This window comes from Delphinus delphis, chromosome 11, assembly GCF_949987515.2.
Source record: "Delphinus delphis chromosome 11, mDelDel1.2, whole genome shotgun sequence".
Lineage (NCBI taxonomy): Eukaryota > Metazoa > Chordata > Mammalia > Artiodactyla > Delphinidae > Delphinus > Delphinus delphis.
Window position 1 is genome coordinate 6,914,236 of NC_082693.1, and position 22,653 is coordinate 6,936,888.

Sequence of the window (22,653 nt, forward strand, 5' to 3'; positions counted from 1 at the left end):
GGATTATGTTTTAACGTGGAAACAGTTGATTATTTATAAACTCTACTTATAAATACAAAGAACTACTCACACAATAAAGCTGCGGCTCTCCACACCTTTTGTCAGGGTTCCTGTCACTTGAGGACGTTCTCGCTTGTAAAGTGACAGTGCTTCTGGCCTTGCCCTCCTGTTTGTCTCCCTTTTTATTCGAGTTTGGGTACGATGTTAACTGGCACCATAATTCTGAAAGGATTGGGGCACGGAGCTGTCACAACGGGGCCAGTTGGATGCCGACTATCACCCTGGTCCGCGACATCACAGCCACAACTACGCTCCTCGTCCGGATGGAAAGCCACCAAGTGCACGACAGGCCGCCACCACACCAGGGACGCAGAACTCAACGCCCAGAGCCGGAGAGTGTTAGGAAGACAGTTTTGGAGATCACTGTCACCCCAAATCACGCGTTCTTAATAAGTATTAATGTCACATGGCAGGTTTTGGTTTGGGGGTTTTTTTGTTTTTGTTTTTTGGACTGTGCCGCGGCTTGCGGGTCGTTCCCCGACCAGGGAGTGAAGCCGGGTGGCGGCTGTGAGAGCCCAAGATCCTAACCACTGGGCCACCAGGGAACGCCCACATGGCAGATTTTCAATGAAACATTTCAGCCACATAATTTAGCTCAAATATGTAAAAAAGGACAAGGTGAAACCCCAGGTTTACTACTGAGCAGGTGGTAGATAGAGCAATAGAATCTAGAAGACGTCCCTCTAATTGCACGCGGCAGACCCTTGGATTATCTAATCTCCGTGCCTATTTCCGTGTCTAGCAAAATGCCTGGTATCCTGCTTACTTCATAGGGTTGTTGCTGTTGAAGTGTGAGGGTACCCTTCAAAAGAGATGCTGGTTGTAATACCTGTGATGAACGTAGGGCTCTCAATGTCAGTTCAACAGTTGGTGACAACAGGGGAAACGTAGTAAATAGGCAGGAAACACACACTGCACGTTTGGTCATATGTGATACAGTCGTTAGCGTCACACCACGGACTGAGACTATCTTGGATGCCCACACAAGAGCCCGAGCCCTACAGCTAAGAGGTGTTGTTTCATTGCCTATCCACGCGCCACCAGCTAATGAGCGTGGCTGCCCGGCAGTCCCACACAGGATGGCCACGTTGTCAGACGTGGGAGCTTTGTCACAACTTTTTTAGTGCTTAAAAGATTTTTAATTTTCAGAAAGGAATCTTGGAGGTGATCTAGCCCAATCCCTTCATTTAACAGCTGAAGAAGCATTGCGGCCGACACTGGTTGATGGGAGAGCCAGGGCGGAAGTCCAGGTTTCCCGCCCACGCTCTGCCCCTCAGCACTACAACTGTCCTGTTTCATTCTTCAATCCCGGTTATGGGTTCCACCACTGGAAACCTCTGGTTTTAGGTGACACAGGATATGCCAGCTGGAATTAGCACTGAGCCCACAGATGCTCTGGCAGCAGTGCAGGTCCTTCCAGGAGGCCGTGCTTCCATTTCCTGGATAGGGAGAGCTTCGAGGTATCTTGTTAACACACGACTGAACCCTGCTCTTACACCTTAGGCGACACAGTCCTCACAGCCGGATTTGTACGTAGGAACCCTCATAAACCAAGATTTCACTTCAGAGATTTCAAAGTTGTGCCCTTCTATGGCTAGGGATACACACACGGCCCCATCACACAGCATTCGTTCTTACCGTTCGCACACTCTACTGTAAATCCTTAGTACTGGCCTTGAACGTCTCCCCAAGTAGCTGTTTCCCACGCTTATACTCACATCAGTAGCTCCACTGCCTCTGATCCTTTTACACGAATTTATTTCTATACAAGGTTCTAAAAACACCCCTTGGTTTTGTACATAAGTTTTTCTTTTTTTCCTCATTTTAAATTACTTTATAACAACTGGTTTCCTGATTTTTTTTTCCATTTTCTCTTTTCTCTGAAATCTGCCATGATTTAAAAAAAAAAAAAAAAAGACGAAAGGAAATAAAAATGCCATTGGCCAGAAGACAGGGTGGAGAAAAACAAAAGGGACAAAAATAAACATCAAATATGAAAATTCTCAGAGATAATGCATTTATAAACACAGAAATGGTTACAACAAAGATGGCCGTGATGAGTGGGTATATATATATTTATATATATATATTTATATATAAATCCGTGTCCGGCAACTGACCGCGGCACCTAGGGAGCTAAGTCCAGTCCTTGCATCTGCCCCGAACTCTCCCTTCTCTGCAGCCCCCTTATCGTGGGGTTTCATAAAGAACCCGCAGCTCCTTAGGTTGGGGACGGGGAGACTGAGCACAAGGCCTCCGCTGGCAGAGAAGGGGAGAGGCTCCAAGGAAAACCATAACCCACACTTCTAAGCCACCGTCGGCCATTTTGGGGATCTCCGGCCCCTTGGGGACCACATCTCGGCCCTTGCCCCTTTACAAATAAAGGGGGTCTGACCCGGCCCAGACCTCCCTCCAGCATCAGGTAGGAAGTGAAGTGAGATCATGAGGGGAAGAAAACGGCTCCCAGGGACAGGGGCACGGGAGGAAGCTCTGTTCTTTCGCAGGCAAGAACAGAACAGGAGGCTGCTTGCATTTAGGGCTCCCTCCTCTGTGCCGTCCGGGAGTGCCAGCCTCTAGTCCTCTGTCAGCCCGAGCTTGGAGGATTACGAGGGTGAGGAGAGAGTAAGTGCCCACGCTGGAAAAGTCTCTATGAGGTCATAGCAAACCCCTCCCCTGAGCACCAACCCCCAATGTTAAAAGCTACGCTTAGGCGGGAGGCTGCTGGATTACGCGACCAGCTCAGTACTCCTCTGCCATTCAGGAGGGCTGACGTTCCTTCGGAAGAGGAGCTGAGACAATAAGGATGGTATCCTGTGAGAGAAGGCCATGCCTGAGGCCCAAGGAGATGGAGCCGTGGCCTGTCAAGGAAGAAGAGGACTTTTCCCACCAAGAGGAGCTGGAGAAAGAAGGGACCAGAGCCTCTTTCCCCTCTCCCCGGGGGACGGCAGCACAGGTCTCTACGAGCTGGCCAGGTGCTCTACCTGGATGGTGCTGGTGGTGACGGTGAGGCAGATGTCCTTGTGGTGCTCTGCCGTCTTATAGGGGGTCAGGTCGAAGGAGCACTGGGGCGGGGGATTGGGGTTGCTGTCCCCGCCACCCCCGCCCTGGGGGGCCGCCCCCGGGGACTGGAAGTGCGGAGGCTGTGGCGGCTGCTGCTGTGGCTGCTGCGAAGCCTGGGAGGCCTGGGCCTGGGCCTGCGCTTGGGCCTGCGCTTGAGCCTGGGCCTGGGCCTGGGCCTGGGCCACTGCCGCCGCCGCCGCCGCCGCCTGCACCTGCTGCTGGAGATCAGGAGGGTTGTGTTTGCGCATGTGCTTCATCAGGTACGTCTCCTGAGGGGGATGGAAGAGGGGTTGAGGGAAGAAAGAGAAGGAAGGAAGCTCCCTGTAACCAGCACCCCGGGCTGTTACCTTGAACAGAACGACACTTATACAGAGGTGCTCTGGAGCCACGCGGGTTCTCCCCATGAGCCACTTTCAGTGCTCGCACCGCGTGGACAAGGTGGGGGGACCTTTAGGGTAACCGTGGGCATTCAGCTGGCACGGGGAAAGCTGTCACTTTCTCCAAGATCTCTGAATGGAACAACTTGACCACCTTTTTCTGGAGTCTAATGGAAAACATCTAACTGAAATCTCTCGTCTCTCACAATTTCAAGACGCTTTCTTTTGTCCTGTGTCTAAGTAAAATGAAGACTCACTGCTGAGCAATCGCTACAGGCTTAAGGGACCAGGCATCCCCCAAATTCCTCAGCTCTGCGTCTGTTCACTTTCTGTTCTCTTTACTGATCCCGGCAAGTGGAGCAAGGGATGGATGGGGTGTATTCACTGCGGCAGCTCTTTATCGGAAAGGCGGGGTGACGCCGCTTGCGGGGGGGGGAGGGGGGCTCCGAGTGCTCACCGACGTGTACGCCCGGCTGCAGATGGTGCAGGTGTACACCTTGGCATGCTTCACTGTGTGCGTGGACAGGTGCACCTCCAGCGAGGTCGCGTCCGTGTACGCCCGGTGACAGTTGTGGCACTTGAAGGGTTTATCTTTGTTGTGCTGCCGCCTGTGGGACTGAGAAAACAAGGAGAAATCAGGACGGCTGCACCACTCTGCCCTCCTGCCTCCTTGACCTTAATGGAAAGCCCTGGGCTGGGTGCCAGGCCTCCTGGGTTCTCTTACATCTGAAGGCAGCAGGAATTGCTTCAAATGAAACTTCAGACGCTACCAGCTAAGGGAAGCAGCATCCTGCAGGATCCTTAAAGTCAGAATGACGGCTACGCCTGGTCCCACTAGTCCATTGGTTCTCAGAGGGAGGCATGGGAACTGCCAGGGAACACCAAGACCTTTTCAGGGGGCCCGCAAGGTCACAACTATTTTCAAAATAATAATAATAATAAGACACCATTTGCCTTTTCACTCTCATTCTTTCATGACTATACAGAGATTACACGACATGTAATATCGTAAAGACTGAACGCAGCAGATAAGAGAATCTCTCCATCTTCTAGTAAGCCAGACATTAGAGAAACGTGCATAAACAAAAAGCAATGCCGTTCTTCTCACTAAGCTTTTTGCGGGGAGGGAGGTTAAGAGATATGTTATTTATGTTAATGTACGATGGGGTTTGTTATTTTTAAACAAATTACTAAATAGTTTTTCAGTTTCATAACGTCTACGTAATTAGGTGTTACCCACATCAACGAAAGCTCTTTGGGCTCCCCAGTGACTGTTAAGAACGTAAAGCGGCCTGAAAAAGTTTGAGAACCACTGTACTAGTCAAACGGCACTGTGACCCCAAGTCTTAGACTCAAGGCCTCGTGTGGAGGGTGGAGCACCTACCTGCAGGTTGGAGAGCTGTGTGAAGGCTTTCTCGCAGCCCGGGTGTGCACATTTGTACGGCCTATCCCCGGTGTGGATTCTGCACGGGACGAGAGAAGAAGAAAGGGGAAGGACATCAGCAAGGCCGCTCGGGGACCAGCGCCTTAACAGGCCTCCTCTGGGAGCACAGGGTGGGTCTCCAGGAGACGCCGGCTCAGGCCAGCGGACCCGACTGCTGCTCGCTGCCCGCACCACTCCGCTCAAGCTGGGCTCCTCTCTGCTGGCGGAGGGCCGGGGGCTGGGCGGCCAAGGCGCGCGGAGGCCACGATCTGGCAGCCAAGGCAGCTCCTACAGTCACCGGCCCTCACGAGAGTTCAGAAACGTGAGATAAACACACGGCGAGAAAAAAGAAACACATAACACTTCTCCCTTGGCCTCCAACATACAGCCAGAAACTACCCCTTCAGCCTTAACACCAATCCCAGAGCAAGTTCTGGGGTCAAAGAAAAGCACAGAGTTATGCGAACTGTGAAGGGCAGCAGCAACATCGATGCTGGTGAAAGCTCCTTGGGGCTTTTCCCAGCTCAGCCCCTAACGGCAGGAAATGCCTAGTTTAGTACTGATCTGATCTCTTTCCAAACACTATAGGGCCCTCTGCTGAGACGAGCCAAGGACTTGAAGGTTGGCAGAACCCTGCTCCTTGGCAGGGACTTCAGAACCATCTCTGTGACCAGGTGCTTTTCGAGATCCCGGGTATGAAATCCTGAAAACCTCGCAGGACACGTCTCCTTGTGAGGAAAGCCCGATTCCTCCTCTTCGAGAAGCAAGCTGTCGGACCACTTTAAGAGGGATCGCCACCTCCAGAAGCAGCCGGGAGAGGAGACCTGTAGCCAGCAGGAGTCTGGACTCCAGCTCAACTTGAGATCCCACTGAAGGAGACCATCAGCTAGCTCTTCCAGGAGGCAGGCTCGCCTCTGAGCCACTCCAGATTCACGGGACAAAGTACACATCCTTACGGAGTAGGAGCATTTTCGTCTCATTTGCCGGTTCTCTGTGAACATTTACGCTGTGCTTTGTTCTCTCCTGTACCCCTGGCATCCCTCGGAGCCTTGCTTGGTGCTGTAGGTGTCGCTGAGTTGGTACCCAGCTGAAGTCTGATTATACCTCCTCCCGTTCATAATCGGTGCCCTAAGGGCTAGAGGGATGGTCTTCTCCGACCAAATGGCCCTGCTTTGACATCGAGAATCTTGCAGGATGCGTGCACAGGTGTCTCCAGGGAGGGAAATGAGGGAAGGAAACGTCGGCTCTGCTCCCAGTGAGTTTCCTCCTCCCTCGGATCAGGGAATGTCCCACAGTCACTGTGTCTCCTCGGTGCTGCTTCTGCCCCAGAAAGGCTCTCTGAGCGTCCACTTGCGTCTCCAGTCTTGCTTGGTCTTCCTCCCAGATGCCAGCTGTGCTCTCCTCCGGCCAGCTCTCTCCTCCAGCCGGGTCTCTCCCCCGCCCCCCGCATGCGGGTTGTTGTGTGTGTCCGGGGCGGGGGTGGGGAGGGCATGCCAGCGGGGCGGGGGCAGTAGCCCGCCACTCTCCCTTACCGTGTGTGCTGCTGGAGGTGGGAGAGCTGGCGGAAGGCCTTCTGGCAGTAGGAACAGTTGTAGGGCTTGGCCCCCGAGTGGATACGGAGGTGCTGGGCCAGGTAGGAGGTGTTGGCGAAGGTCTTGGAGCAGTGCGGGCACTTGTGGGGCTTGATGGTCTCCGTGTGCATCTTGGAGTGGATCCTGCCGGAGAGGAGAGGAGGGAAGGGGGGAGGAGGGAGCGGTTCGACACCACGGGCTCAGCTCTCCGCTGGGTGAAATGATGTTGCTTGACGGATGAGAGCACCCCTTCCTCCCTCCCCCACAAACCCGCGCCGGCCTGGAGAGGCTCGTGAAGAGGACACCCACATCTAGGTTGCTGCTCATCTTAAGTCGGTGGCTAGAATGGCAGTGAGATGATGAAGAGCTGCACCCCTGGCTCCTGTAACCTTAAAGATTTCGGTCTCGTCAGCCCTCTGCTTTGTGCCAAGGTTACACACTCACCACAGACACCCTGCTTCCAAACAGTAATTTGAACAAAGACCAACACCGCCTGTCCCCCATGGACCTGAGGTTGAATGCACACCTTGGCTCTGAACTGACGCATATAGTAAAAGCAGGGCCTGCTCTGCAGAAGATTTCCGAACACAGACACAGAGAGAAGCCACATAAATCGTTGCAGACCTTGGGACCGGAGAGCACAATGTTCCAGGCACCACCCCCAAGCTGCAGGGATACGCAGTTCAGTTTTCACAGACAGCAGTGGGAGAGAATCGAGGCTCCCAAAGGGCAGAGTTGAAAGGGACAAAAGAAAACATGTGGAGAAGAGAGGAGGCGTGGGCCACGTGGCCTCGGGGTGAGGGGTCCACGGCAGGGAGTCGGAGGGAGACTGAAAGCAGCCTTACCGGGTGTGCTGCTGGAGGTGAGAGAGCTGGCGGAAGGACTTCTCACAGAAGTTACAACTGTAGGGCTTGGCCCCCGAGTGGATACGGATGTGCTGGGCCAGGTAGGAGCTGTTGGCGAACGTCTTGGAGCAGTGTGGGCACTTGTGGGGCTTGGTCTCGGTGTGTGACTTGGAGTGGATCTGCATCTCCGACTTCGAGTAGAACGTCAGGGAGCACATCCGGCACCTGGGCCAAGGGAGGGCAGCGGTTAGGACCCTGCCCACCGTGAGGGCGTTGCTGAACCCGCCCCTCCACTTCCAAAGATGCCAACCTATCTGATCTCTCTTCTATTCCAGCGACAACGCGAGGCCCTCGAGAGGAGGAGCTCTATTTTATCTACCGTTACAGTCTGCCCTTCTAATACAGCCCAACACAAGTATTTAATAAGTGTTTGCTGAAATGCCCGGACTCCCTAAGTGTGTACATAAACAAGAATTCAACCAGGTAAGACAGGAAACTCTTATTACAGGCCCTGGGCTGACACGGCTTTCACCGGACCAGGAGTATCACCTAGCCTCTGTCTTCCTTCTGCCTGTAACTTGACTTCAGATTTCTAAAGAACCCCTTTCCCCAGTTTCCCGTGGAGAAAGTACATCCCTCAGGTAATCCTCAAGCTCCTGAGGTGACAATGAGGACGAACTGACTAGATTCCTCAGAGGACTTTTCTCCTGTCTCCTCAGATAACTGTCTTCTCTCAGATTTTCTCCTTTTTGCCAGTGATTTCTAGAGGGATGAGGTAAGAATTACCAGGGTTATTTGGAGGGGGCTTTCCCAAACCACATGTCCGGCCTCCGCTCTGGATCTGATGTTCCACCGACTCCCCCCGGCCCCCGGCCCCCTGGCAATCAAGTGAGAATTACTTCTGCAACGAGCCAAGGTAACTGCTGGAGTGGGTTGTATCCCTCAAATATGAAGGAGAAAAAAAAGACTGGCAAAATACTGAGCCTCCCCGCTAAACCTTTCCTCTCTCCTAGCTCAATGCCAGCACTTCGGGTTGACAACAGTATCATCTGAATACACTTTCATGCATCATCTGAGCTGGTAATCCTTCTTCCTGCTCTTATACTGCCCAACAATATCAAATAAGGAGGCCTGTGGGCAAGATAAGTCACAATTATTCAGACTTTACTGGGCGAAAGTTATCTATATGTGAGCTGGAACCCTATCACTCAAACAACTCACCAGCACACAATGTGGGCTGAAGCCAGGCCACTGGGGCAAGTCCCTCTTCTCTGGGTCCCCCCCCAACGTCTCTCTCTAGGAGGGGCTTAGGATGGTGAAGGGTGACTTCTGCTTTTTTCCTGATCCCAAGAGAATATGCAGAGAATAACTGAGATGCAGACTAAAAAGAACTCTGAGCTCCTCAGAGAAGAAGAGACCACTGTTACTTGGGCGTATGGTTCCTGTGTTAATGCTTCCATTAAAAATCCAATCATTGAGGCCAATTTCTAGTTCTCTAGTCACTTGATAATTCTGAAAGAAATCCGATTACCTGTTTACCAACCCCTGGCTGTTGTCTGGGATGCCCAACCATTGTGTGGGAGGGTGGGAGGTTCTGTTTATAGTTAGCAGGGTCCAAAGGACACAGCCAACAGAAGTCTGGACACCGGGGCTCTACTCAGGGTTCAGTTACAGGCTTGCTCATCAATCTAGACCTCAATTTTCTGGTCTGTAAAATGGAGAGATAAATAACTGCCCCCCAAAGGGCCAGCAAACACCCAGGAGAGTCAATGGTAAGCCAAGCATTCGCTAACAATAAAACTGCATTAAGGTCAGCAGCACCAGTGCTGAATGAGCTCATGCTGCTATACACTTCACTAAAACTGAGGTTAGAAAACTAGACACAGTGTCACTTGGAGAGGAACTGCACTAGAGTTACAAAACAGCTTCCCTCCGCTAAGATTTCTCAGACAGGTGGAATGATTTTAGCTCAAGCAAAACCTCATTAGTTTGCCTGTGAATGCTGAACACATAACTGCACCCCTTAACCTGAGATTAGTTATAGAAGAGAAAATCACCCTCTTCCTCAAAGTTTCCAACGAGGGAAGAATCTGCAAAACTTAAACTCACCAATAATGGACTGGCAACAACATGAGCTGTCTCCAGAGGTATGAGTATAATAAGGATAACATAACAATAACACAGTAATAACGGTAGTAGTAAGTGCCACCTGTTGTTGTGCCTGACACTGCCGGGCTCCAATTAGGTCCTTTAAACACATTGTTTCCGCTCCTTAAAACAACCTGGCAAGTACTATCCCTGTTCTACAGAAAGGAGCACAAAGGCTCAGAAAGGTAAAGCAATTTGCCAAAGGGCGAACAGTGACTCATTCTCACCTAACCTTAAGACTCCTCACACTAGAGGTATCCAGGGGGAAGCTGGACCATCCTATCATCTGCCAGAAATGTTTAAACACTAAAACTACAGAGAAGCCAAATAAGTACAAGCCTAATGCAAGATGTCAGGTGCTGGGAAAGAAACCCGATTAGGAGAGCTGTGGCAGTGGGCAGTGGCCGTGTCGCTGGGCGCACAGCTCCAGGGGCACCATTCACACCCGACACCACAAGGGTGCTCCCTTGGAGGCCTGCAAGGCAATGGCCTTGGTTACAGTAACCGCTTTGAAGTGAATTATCAACGCTTTTTCCCCTAAGATGTTCAAAAACACTTTCAGATACTCTGATTTTCCCTCAAAACATTTCCACAGGATAGATGAGGGCCATGACTGGTCTTCAAATTTTACTAGAAATAAGTTGACTTGCCCAGAGAAAAAGAACCCAGTTCCCCTAATACCCAGTCAAATGCCACAGACCACAGGAATGGATGTAGTTGACCCACACCTGTATCGAAACGGGGACTCCTCGTGATTAAAAAGATTCCTTTGGGACCTCAGAGTTCTGAGTTTGTGAAGAAATTGCATTTACCTATAACATAATCAATCCCCCTTAAATTCAGAGTTCTCTTTAGTCACCTGGAGGTAGTGTGTGGAAAATCCTATCAGGGCTGCCCTCCAATTGTACATTCACATTTCTTTGCACATGCACAGTGTGGCAAGTCCAGAAATAGCTTTAATGTGGGTCCGGAAGACAAAGAGAGAGAAACCTTGGCAGAACCAGATGACGCTGATCCACGGGAAGGGCCCTACAGAGTGTCAGGGAGCCCCCCACCGTTCCTGCAACAACCGGTCTTGTTCAGGTGTAGCTCCAAGTCACAATGACCTCACTTTAAGCCAACACATAAAAATCCAAATCTCTACAAAATAAATTTAAAAGGGATTTTCATTTTATGGAATGTATGATACCTTTAAATGAACCAAACTTGTCAAGTACCTTTATAATATGATGTAAACATTGCTCAGGAACACTTTTACTGTGTAAGTGGGGTACACCTGTAATAATAAAGCTGCAGTGAACTTTCAGATTACGAGCTGGAATTCTGCAGTGCTCAATACTTTCTGCATAGCAACACTCCCCTCATTTTGACTTACAAAGACGGATTTAAACGCTCGGAACTCTCCATGGTAGAAGTGTACAACACATAAAAGTAAATGCTACATGATGACTATTTCTCATCTCTTTCGAAGTTCCCAACATTTCAAATCTCATTTGATATATAACTCCCAAGAGCTGGGAGACATAAACAGAATTCTCCCCATTTTACAGATGAGGAAACTGAGGCCCAGAGAGGGGAAAAGGACTTGCCCAGGGTCACACAGCAAGTTCGTGGTGGAGCCGGGAACTGAATCCATGAGCCCAAGGCTCTGTCCATTTCCTGTGCCGCAGTTCCCTTCGCTCCTAAAATGGGAACAACATTGCCCATCTCGGTACACTAAGGACAGACCCAGTCTCCCAGCCATGCACATCTACCCCTGTCTGTGTCAAAGCTGTGACGGTGGCTATTCCACTCTGTACGCTGGGACCAGACTCCCCAAACCCACTAGGGCCCTTGACGGTTCTCAAGGGGATTAAAAGGTTTCCACCTTTCAAAGGGCAGGGAGTTTAGATATGTAATTATTTTTGTATAGTACCACATGCAAATATGCTTATAATGCTTTTCGGCAATGGACGACTTAAAGGAAGTAGAGGATCAAAAGAACTTCCATGAATGAGAAAGTGAGAAAACAGCCATCTCACAAGCATATATTCCACAGGGGGAAGGGGAGGTATCCTATTCGTTCCACCTTTTTATACAGACCCCTCCCATCATCCCAACCATGCAGGGTCAGGCAGGCTCAATGCTCAAATACGGCCCAAGAACCGGTGGATAGCACACTGGTTAAGGTTAGGGGCTTACCAGAAATGTTTCTTGAAAAAATAGGAATGGAAAATGTAGAAACCAAAAAGGAGCTGGAGACAAGAGTCTCAAACCCAGTCTAAAGCCTCATTACAAGAAAGAAATTCCATTACGTCACCCCAAAATAAGTCAATGCTGAAGACCTCAAAGAAGGAAGGGGTGAAATGGGTCTGCATCCTGGGGAAGAGGAGCCAGAGAAGGGCCAGAAGCTCCACTGTCCTAACCCTCAACAGAACACTTGACATGCACGTGGATCCGAGGCGGAAGCTGCCGGCGCGCGGAGCCCGATGGGCGCAGGGAAGCTGAGAGAGCCGCACCCCACCCTGCCCGGCTCTGATCCTCACCTGTAGGTCTTGCCGTCTTTCTGATGGTCATCGTCATCCTCAGGGGAGAGGACGTAAGGGTCGTTCATCTCGGGAAGCCCCGATTCCAGCATCCGCTTCTTCTTTCGGCCCCGGGGGGGCTTAGCGGCCACAGTGCCGCCGCCGCCACCACCGCCGCCTCCTTCCTCTGTTAGGGTCGATGCTACCTTCTTAGAGAGGTCAGGGACCACCTGCAGGGCTTGTGAGCCAGGGGGAAGAGCTGAGACAATCATGGGAGCCGAAATGGGGAAGGTCTGAGCTGACGAGGCTGTGGTCACGAGGGAGCCTGAGGGGGATGTGATAACCAAGCCGGGACCTAGGATTGTGAGAAAAAGGAGATGGTGTCATGTTGCCCAGTCCGGATCCTAGTCCTACATCATTTTCCCCAGATCATGGTCTATTTAACCCCTCACCACCGCCCCCCCGCCCAGAGTATACAGGAAACCCCAAACCCTGTAGAAAGACAATGGTCTCCTAACCCCTGTCCCCACCCCGCCCCCAGTAACAGTGAGATTTACCCCTTGATTGACTCCCTTCTCTTCTCCACCTCTGAGAACAGGAGACTCCTTGATTCAGAGAAGGAAAGAATGTCACCTCCTCAAAGGCAGGGACCGCATCTTCTACTTCTTTGTATCGCCCACAATGCCTAGCGCATTGCTAGGCACACAGTAGGCACTTAATAAAAATCTGATTGAGTAATCAAACACATATCCCACTCCCCATGTCCTTGGCGCCCTCCAGCCTGGGGTACTGATCGTGGAGGATCAACACCTCAGATTGGAGAAGAGCAGAGGGTGCTCACCAGCGGTCATCAGTCCTGTCGACGGCACAGGGACCACCGTGATATTCTGGGTAACGGATGCCTGGCTATGTGGGGTCAGCTGGTCTGACTTGGACTCTGTGTCCATGCTGATGCCCGAGGGCAGGGACACCGAGGCAGGCACTGTCAGCAAGGTGGGGTAGTGGGGTGGAGCCAGCCCACAGCCCTTCTCTGGCAAGAGCTGGTCCTTCATCTTGTTGATGAACATCGTGTTCTCAATCTGAAAGAAAAGGAACGGGACAGTGGCCTCTGAGGGAGAGTCCCGAGTCTGTCTGCTCCCTCGGCACCTCACACTATCTATCCTCTGTGGGGATCAAAAGGCGGGTGGTTAATATCTGTGCTTCCAGAGAGAAGCTGAACAGAAACACTGTGTAATTCTCAACGATGGGGGGCCTGGCGAAACAGCATGGGATTTATCTTGCTTCAGTGTCCACGGTAACAGGACTTGCTACTCAGAGCTGAAAAAAGTACCCAGTGGAGCAGAAGCAAAAAACCAAACACCACGTACCTGTCCTGAGACCGTGGGGATGGAAGGCCAGAAGTACGGGTTAGAATTGAAGTGAGATTCTTCCATTCTACCTGAAGAAGGAAACGAGACCACATCACACTCAGGAATCATCTGAAGCAGCTGAGCAAGGGCGAAGGGGCGCTAAGGAGCTCCGGGTCTCTTCCCACAGGGCTGGGAGTGAGGAGTCAAGGCCTCAGGATCTAGCATATTAGTCCCTCTGGTCAGAGCCACTCACCACTACATCCCCATCCAACAGAGGCTATCCCAGTTCAGATGCTGGTGAAAGAACGTACACACATCTCATTTACCCACACAGTGTTTCCTGTACCCCAAATAAACAGAAGTGGTATTTCTTTCTTTGGCTGACAGAAAGAGAAATTGAAGGCCTGAGAGAGGAAGGCTCGGATCCAAGGTCCACACAAAGCAGGTCACCGATCGGCCTGAAAACAGCCAGGGTACCTGTCATTGTTCCTCTCCTTTCACCCCTCAAATCCATCTTCCTTGAAATAAACAATTTCAAGAGTTCCAACTGACATGTCTATAGTTCCCTGTAGCCTGAAAAGGTTCTAGGACAGAATACAAAATGTCCAAGAGAATTAAAGAATGAAATTGGCGAGAATCAGAATCAAGGTCTTTGGGGTACCAGATGATATCTGAGGACCACGCCCCATGGATCCCACCAAGGTCTGAGAACATCTGTGATGCTGCACTGGGTACCACACACACTGGACTGACCAGTAAGAACCTAGGAGTTACCAGTTTTAAAAGGGGTTCTAGGGAATTTCCTGGCGGTCCAGTGGTTAGGACTCTGTGCTTTCACTGCCGAGGCCTCGGGTTCGATCCCTGGTCGAGGGACTAAGATCCTGCAAGCCACATGGCACAGCCAAAAAAAAAAGGGGGGGACTGTTTCCAGCACCAGCACCCCAGATCTCCACCTAAAGGGATTTAGAACAGGGACAGTGGTGGGTCAGAACACACACACATTACCAGACTCCTCTGTAGTTCTCAAACACTATACCTCTAAGAGTTCAAGTTCTCCTCTGTACACGGATGACAAGTAAGCTTAAAACCTGGGGAGGGAAGAATAAGGAGCAAGAAAAGGAATCCCTCAGAATCATGCTGCAAGTCACAGGTGGGTCCGGAACGCAGGCATCCCACCACTCATTTTCATACTCTGATCGCTTCTCCTAACAAGGCTTAATTGCAGGCTATTGGTCCAGAGTAGCTTCCCAAAAGCCTGGACCAGGAGAGATCCAGGCTGGCAGAGGCAGGGGAAGCGGGAAGAGGACACAGGTGGGAACGGGAAGGGAGGGAATAAACATTAACACCGCGGTGCTGCTCCAGGCCGAGAGCGGCCAAGCTCCGGGAGGGGCAGAAGGACCACAGGACGCTGTGACTTGTAGCCTGGTCACACACATGGTCCCACTGAGGACACGCTGGAGGCGGACACCAGGGATTCTAAGAGATGGGCAGAGAAACTGGGTCTCAAGCAGTGACTAAGGAAACCAGGAAAGTTCTTCAGCAAAGGAGGTGAAGCAAAAGATCTCACTCTAAATGTAACGGAGTTCCTGGTCCTTCTCCAGAAGCCTCATCACATTTTTTGCTCTACTGAACAACACTCTGAATTTTCATAAAACCTATAAAGGGAAGCAGAACTGAATTTCAGCCTATTTTTCCCCAAAAGTAGCAAAGTAGAGGAGCAAATCTGTGGCTACCACAGCTTCATACAAATGAGGCTCAACTTTAAATGCCCTGAGGGTCAGGCACAGACCAATCCTGCTTCCCAAGTTATAAACACAGTAAAACCAGACACCCTCCACACAGGTGCCACCTAGCTCCCTGCCAGCTTTATAAAGGGCCTCGAGCCTTAGGCCCTCCGGAGGCAATGGACGCTGAGAAACAGTGAGATCACAGTGTAAGGGGATCCGATCTTGCCCAGCTTTGGGGGAGGCAGGGGCCACATCCTGAACTGCCCCCAGGTTCTAAGACAGGACCCATCACCCAGTAGGCAATGCCATACTTGGTGAACCGAGTGGCAGCAGACTTCGCATACGGACGCTGAAAGCCAAGCCAAGGGCTCCGACAGGGACCCACAGCCCCATCCCTCTAACCTTCTAGCTGAGAGGCATGAAATCGACAAGGGTGGCGGCTGTGGTGGAAATGCAGTAGAGAATCAGGCTGGAGAGTAAAGGAAAGGAGGATCTAATCATAATATCCCCCTAAAGAGACAAGGAAGTAAATGCATTACGGATGTGAAAATTTAGGAGGGAGGAACTGAGAGCCTGAAAATAAGGCTGTCCTCAGGATTCTGGCGAACAAGGCTCCTCCCCATGCCCAAACTACATCCATTCTTAGTGTCCTGCCAGGGGCTCAGGGGAAGCAGTTTCTGAGTCAAACATGGCCTGTAGGTTGTTACAGAGGGGCACGAAGTGACTTGGAGGACAGTATCACCACCACCATTAGCATCTATTAAGAGCCCACTGTGTTCAAGGTACTGTTCTGAGCACTTTACAAGCGTCGCACCATTTAATCCCACAACAATTCTATGAAGCAGGAGAGTGCAATTCCTATTTTTCTTTTTTCTTTCTCTTTAAAAAAACATTTTACTGAAATATAGTTGATTTATAATGTTGTGTTACCCATTCTTCAAATGAGGAAACTGGAGGCAAACAGTAAACAGCAGAACAGGAATCTGAACCCAGGACCAAAGAGCAAGCTAGAAAAGGGTCCTACAAGAGACCAACTCAAGTACATGCTCTCTGATGCTGGGGCTTGATTCACAAATCGAAATTTAGACTATTTCCAGAAATGGACTATATACTTTTCAGGTAGTTCTCAATAAATGCTTTCAACAATGAAGTTTTCAGGGAATTCCTTGGTGGTCCGGTGGTTAGGATTCCACACTTTCACTGCCAAGGGCCCAGGTTCAATCCCTGGTCAGGGAACTAATATCCCACAAGCCACAGCATGGCTGCCAAAAAAAAAAAAAAAAAAGCAAACACCAAAAACGAAGTTTTCAATGACAGCAAAATGCAGTAAAAGATGATATTCTCTGTCCACATCCAGTGAAACCTCACCTGGCCACCAAGATAACTGATTTTAGAATGATGGGGTCTGAATTAAAAGGCCAGACTGTCCAGAAGGGGCGAATAGAAGAAAAGGCCCCTCCACCTCCCTGGATACCATCTCTCACTCTGCTTTGGTTCCTAAAAGAACAAAGGTGAAGATCAGAACCACAGCCGCTCCCAGGACGAAATGATAAACGTGTCTGTGGGCTCCTGATAAATACATCAGCCCAAAAGGGGGTGCACGGGGAGCCCTGCTTGCCCAACTGGAAGCAATATCCGCCTGCAGGATGACACCGGAGAAAGAGTCAACACTGTCCTGATGCCAGAATGTGATGTAAATGGCGCCCCCTGGGGTTGTGTCACAGGGTGCCCTGGCACCAGCTCACTCAAATACCTGCCAACTGTTGTCTTACCACTTCTCCTTTCAACTCTCTATTACGCATGGAGGAACGCCCACCAAACCATCCTGACATCCAGGTACGCACATACGAACATTCTTAAAACCCGAAGAAAGCAATGATATTACAGGGAAACTTCACCTCTACACAGAGTGCCAGTTTTCTTTTGTTTGTTTTATATTTTGGCCTCGCCGCATATCTTGCGGGATGTCAGTTCCTCGACCAGGGATAGAACCCAGACCATGGTAGTGACAACACCGAATCCTAACCACTAGGCCACCAGGGAACTCCCCACAGAGCATCAGTTTTGATGATTATGCCAACACATTAAAAACAAACCAGAAGGGGTTCACCCTAGACTGGGAAGGAAGAGGCAGGCTTCTATTATAGCCCCAAAGCTCAGGAGAGAAGGAAGAACACAGTAGGTGGAAAGATGATGTTGGCAGATTGAAAATCTGGGTTCTAATTCCAACTTTACTACCGCACCATGCCTCTGCTGTTCTCCAATAAGAAGGGACATTTACTATAATTAAGTTGGACAGCATTTTCCTTTCAAGAGGTTCAGGAACTACATACTCCTTTTCCAATCTCAAAAGAAATCTTGGAAGACTGAGAAGGTGAAGAAAAAAGACAATATTAAGTTATGTCCATGAAACACATAGGAGGACTTGAACTCTTGCACCAGAGCTCTGTCCATCTGTTCATCCTTCCCCAGTGCTACCGGCCATCCAGGGATAAAGACATCACTGCCTCCAGCATTGCAGTTTTCGTAGAAGTACTGAAGACCACCACTTCTTTCCTGGTACTTACAATTTTTACATTTTTTCCCCCCAAAATAAAGCATGGTTTTCTTTTCTCAAGAAAATAACATTCATCACACAACCAACCTTTAGGAAATCATGAAATACACCAACCCAATTTAGTAGCCAGAGGATGGACCGAGGAATCAAAGCTTCCAGAATCTAGGTTTAGGCCCTACCTCAGTAAATGACTCTGAGGAATTTACGACTCTCCTAAATTTCTACTTGGGTAGAGGATGGAAGAGTATCAAACCCCTAAAAAATTCATAAGGCACATGGAATTGAGATGGAGACAACACACAGAAGAAAAAGAATAAAATGCTCAAAGTACTCCTGAGGAGAGTTAGAGAAACACTTCCATGTGATGAGGACTATTCGTGACAATTAGCAGAAATTACATAGAGACCACATAATTATAAAGGAACTACCCGAAAGTATCAGATCTATAGCCCGCAGCTTACTAATCACCAACTAGAAGCACTAACAAGAAAGAGAGATGCAAAGAACAACCAACTCAAATTCAACTACAGAAAGAACTGGAGGGGCTTCCCTGGTGGTGCAGTGTTTAAGAATCCACCTGCCAATGCTGGGGACACGGGTTCAAGCCCTGCTCTGGGAAGATCCCACATGCTGCGGAGCAACTTAGCCCGTGCACCACAACTACTGAGCCTGCGCTCTAGAGCCCTTGAGCCACAACTACTGAAGCCCGCGCACCTAGAGCCCGTGCTCCGCGACAAGAGAAGCCACCGCAGTGAGAAGCCCACACATTGCAACGAAGAGTAGCCCCCGCTCGCCGCAACTAGAGAAAGCCTGCGCGCAGCAACGAAGACCCAACGCAGTCAAAACTAAAAAAATTATTAAGAAAAAGAAAAAAGGAAAGAACTTGACACATGGATCTCGGACACTCTATTGAAAAAAACTGTTCCAAAATGCACAACTGCAGAAAGGTTGCAATATTAGCTAAGGACTTGAAGTGAGGAAACACACAGGACCATTTCTCCTCAGTTAGGAAACAAATCTTTTTCTCAGGTCCTAAGGGCATTCGAGAAGGTCCATCCCAATAGGATCTGGGGACTTCCTACTGTGAACTCTCCCAAGTACAAAATAACTGAGAACAGGTTTATCCCAATTCTATTGGGAAAAACCATCACACCATGCCCAAAGAGACCAACAGGACCACTACCACCACAAAGCTGGCAATCTGAGCCAGCACCTCCTACCCTGGGCACCACTGGACCACTGTACCTGCACCCTGCAGGGAGAACGCCATAGTGGTTCCCCTTGTCCTGCCCGTTCCACTATTAATCGACAGACCTGCGCATTGTGAGGCAGAAAAGAAAAAACAAACCAAAAAAAAAAAAAGTCTGGAGAAGAGGGAATATGCACCTAATATTTAATCACCAACTCGGCTCAGAAGCCTATGGGGAATAAATTTTATAAACCAGCCTGGAATTGGTTCTCAGAAGACACCTCTAAGATTATAAGCTCTGAACTCAAACTCTCTTGGGTTGATATATTGTCATTCTCAGGCAACCTAAAACTCAATCACCATCAAACCTCATATTCTGAATTCTTCCAGAGCTACTTCTGGAGTCTACTCCATACAGTTTTATCCACTTTATTTCAAACTACCCACGAATCAGTTTTTTTCCCCCAAACTTCACCCTGCCACGTCAAATTCAAATAACATCACACCACAGATTCTAATCACTCACCAGGTCCACTCCAAACACTGATGCAACGTTAAGGATACAAACTCCACTCTAAACTCAGTTCTGCTTGTTCCAAACACGAGAAAGCCATTCCATTAGCTATGCCACAAAGGCTACAATGGCAACTAGGGCCCATTTATCTCCAAAGCAGAATAAATTTCTCCTTTGGACACAGTGCAACACTGCTTAGTGAGTTCACTTGAGCATCTCACAACTCATTCTTGTTGAGGACTGGTGGGCATGGAAGGTGATGGGGTACAGTGCCAACTTTCGCACAAAACTTCCTGGGTATCCTCAAAAGATAATACGAAGAGGCTGATTTTTCTCCTGCAGCAAACACCAGTATTACAATTGCTATTACTTGAACAATTCTGTCATGCTGTCCGCAAAAGGGCCATTTGATTATGACCCCTTTGTCCCCCAAAACTGGAAAAGCCATTAACCCCAAATTGTCTTACCCTCTCTCTCTCTTCCTCCTGTCGTCTTATTCCTTGTCCTTTCCAGGGCTCCTGAACTTTCTGTAAACAAATTGTCTGGGTTACAGGGGCCGGTAAGGGTGCAGCCACCGGAGAACTGTGGAGAACCTCAGGAATTCTTTGACCATCTGGACCACTCAGTCCAGAAAGCAGGCGGACCCCCGACTAACCATCCAAAGATGCAAGGACAGAACGACAGCAGTGCAGGGCCACCCGCTATGTGGATACAAGGGAAATACATCCAATTCCCAGCAACTAAGATGAACTCTACCACCAGTGCGTGGGGTCCACCCCTGGGCTCAGACACTGGTTCTTCTTGGTCTCCCGGGGCCGCAGGTAACCGGAGGCGGGGGCGGGGGTGTGTGGGGACGGTTAGAGAACAGAAGAACTGGAAGAAGAGAAGCGTCCCTGCCTCCCAAGGATTGGCTCAGAAGGCAAAGCTGAGGACCCGGGGGGGGGGGGATGCACAAGCCCTTGTGTCAGGCACAGTGCCAGTTCAGGCCCAGGCACTTCCTCTGGCCTCCCCCCCCCCCCCCCCCGCCGCGAGGACTTCGCCCCTGCCTACCCAAGGCCCTGCGCCAAGAAGTACCTCCCTCAGCACAGTGGTCTAGCTACTGGAGACCCCGGCTGTCCCCCAAACACCTTCGCTGCCCTGAGACAGCCCCTGGGCGCCTTCTCCTGAGGTCGCCCACCACCCCTTCCTCTAAGACCCTTCTTTGGGACGCCCCTCCTTCCTCTCCGGGGAGCTGAACTCTGCCACCCACCAGACAGACACCCGCCCCCTAAACCCCCCCCATTCCTCCCCATCGCCCGCTCCTCCACAACCACTTCCGGTTCCGGGACGGACACACGTACAGTCCCATCGTGGACCCCCCCTTCCCCGCCCCCCCCCCAAGGAAAAGGGGAGGGGGAAGGAGCAGAGAGCTCGGCGCGCGCCGGCTGCAGCGGCGCGAGACTCACCCGGCGGCAACGGCTGCGGCGGCGCCAGAGCCGGAGCCAGAGAGCGGGAGGGGCGGCGTTTGCTGGGAAGGAGGGAGCAGAGTGCGGTGGGAGGACCCGGAGGGGGCGAGGGGAGGGGGATAGCGCCAGGCGAGCGCGCGGGCACGCACTTTAGGCGCGAGGCAGACCCACACACTCACACGCACGGATCGTGCGCGAGACACCCGCAGGGCGGGGGCGCTAGGCAGTGGGTGGCCCCCTCCCTCCCTCCCTCCCCTAACACTCACCCGGAAGTGGTGCCGCAGCTCGTGCTCCCGAGAACCCCGATTCCTCCACGCCCCCTCCCTCCCTCCCTCCCTCCCCCCACTGGCTCGGAGTTGAGCCGCGGCTGAGAGAAGGCGGGAGCGCCGGAAACGAAAAGGGGGGAGGGAGGGAAATAGCAATGTTGGGGGGGCGGCAATGGGGAAAGGCGGGGTGAAAATGCAAAGGTCGAGTCACTTCCGGGAGCAGCTAAAGCACATCCGGCGCGGTTAGCGCTCCAGCATACTCAGGGCGGAAGTTACGACAGTAGGGGCGGAAGTAGCTTCTGCCCGGGGACGCGGTATACCCTCCAGGGATGTGACGCCACAGCGGAAGTGAAGGTGGGTTCTGCTCTAAGGGCAGGAGCCGAACCTTCACGACTGCGGTTCCGGGCTTCCGGAAGGGACTTCAGGGGAAGTGGGAGGGTGGAAACGCGACAGGTTCATGAATTATGCATCAAGGTACGAGGGGCGGTATGGATTCTTAAAAGACGGGTCCTGGTTCCCTTCCCTCAAGGGGCTATAGGCAGACGTAGGGAGTTACCATTCTTTTTCCTTACATACTCTCCAGAAGGTCTCAATGCTTTGAATATGAAAGAAAGGAAAAGGATGTGTCAGTAGTTTTCTGAGGTCCCTCCTTAGGCCCAAAGCGTGACTAATTAACCCACCCCCCCACCCCCCAGGCCTCAGAATCCGACCCCTGCCTAACCACACCCCTTACTCTCTTTGCTTTGGTCTCTAAGTTCTTGTGGCCCTCTTCCACATCTTTATCTCCTACTCACCTGGCTTTACTTTTAAATATAGCACTCACCTCTACCTGATTCTATATTGTTGGATGTCCTCCTCTTCTCACTGGAATATCGGCCCCACGAGGGCAAGGACTCTGAATTGTTCGCTGCTGTATCCTCAGAGCCTGGCACTTAGTAAGCAGTTGGTAAACGTTTGTTGCATCAATGAACAATTAATGTGAACTCTTTCAGGAAGCCTTCCTTGATTGCTCCAACGGTCTCGTTCTCCGAATTTCCACAGCATTTAGTCCGTACCTTTTTTTTTTTTTTTTTTGGCTGTTTTAACTATTTCATATATGTGACTCTTCAGCAAGTTTGTCAGCAACTCGGGAGAAACTGTCTCATACATGGTACCCTCCCACTGCTTTGTTGAGCACACAGTAGATGCTAAATAAATACATGCTATTTGAGTAAATGAATGCTGCCACCAGCCTGTCCCAGATCTGACCAGAATCCCTCTGGGCTCAGCTCTATTTTGAGTGAAACAGAATCAAAGTGCCTCCTATTAACAGTAATAGTTCCTTGCTTAGAGATCAAAATAACCCCGATAGGAATAACTGTAATGCCAAATTTTACATATAATGAACATAAGACTCTGAAGACTTAAGTGATTTTCCCCAAGGTCACAGCTTCCCCAGGAAGTAGCAAAAGACACCTAAAAATAAAAATTCCAATTAAATGTTTAAGTAGAAGATATGTATTTGTATCTTTTTAAAAGCGTCCGCTCTCTTTATCACATTTTGGGACTCTGTAACCTGTCTGTGTCAACCCAATAGTGACACAATAGGATAAGGGTCTTAAGGGCGCAGATGTGACCA

General features: G+C 50.5%; 1 protein-coding gene across 12 annotated transcripts; it reads right to left on the reverse strand.

The window, feature by feature from the left end:
• Positions 1–1,961: 1,961 nt before the first annotated feature.
• Positions 1,962–21,169, reverse strand: ZNF384 (zinc finger protein 384). Of its 12 annotated transcripts, XM_060024190.1 has the most exons (13): positions 21,036–21,169; positions 20,770–20,831; positions 19,792–19,851; positions 13,356–13,426; positions 12,830–13,067; positions 12,546–12,593; positions 12,010–12,343; positions 11,074–11,166; positions 7,337–7,561; positions 6,453–6,635; positions 4,882–4,960; positions 3,955–4,113; positions 1,962–3,389 (listed from the first exon to the last, which is right to left on the reverse strand). In XM_060024190.1, the coding sequence occupies exons 4-13, from the start codon at positions 13,419–13,421 to the stop codon at positions 3,018–3,020; spliced, it is 1,797 nt and encodes a 598-aa protein (XP_059880173.1). In that variant the 5' UTR covers positions 13,422–13,426; positions 19,792–19,851; positions 20,770–20,831; positions 21,036–21,169; the 3' UTR covers positions 1,962–3,017. The 12 variants fall into 12 exon arrangements, with proteins under 12 accessions (XP_059880173.1, XP_059880171.1, XP_059880176.1 ...); XM_060024188.1 differs by lacking the exon at positions 20,770–20,831 and having other exon boundaries at positions 21,036–21,155; XM_060024193.1 differs by lacking the exons at positions 20,770–20,831; positions 21,036–21,169 and adding an exon at positions 20,665–20,733.
• Positions 21,170–22,653: the final 1,484 nt, after the last annotated feature.

What these genes read in the sequence shown, in the direction of transcription:
- ZNF384 (XM_060024190.1), bottom strand. Translation starts at nt 13,421, where the DNA reads ATGGAAGAATCTCACTTCAATTCTAACCCGTACTTCTGGCCTTCCATC. An exon ending in TCCCCACGGTCTCAGGACAG is followed by an intron (nt 13,068 to 13,355) that starts GTACGTGGTGTT and finishes CTTTTCTTTCAG; the next exon opens with ATTGAGAACACGATGTTCAT. An exon ending in AAAGACGGCAAGACCTACAG is followed by an intron (nt 11,167 to 12,009) that starts GTGAGGATCAGA and finishes TTCCCATTTTAG; the next exon opens with GAGCGAAGGGAACTGCGGCA.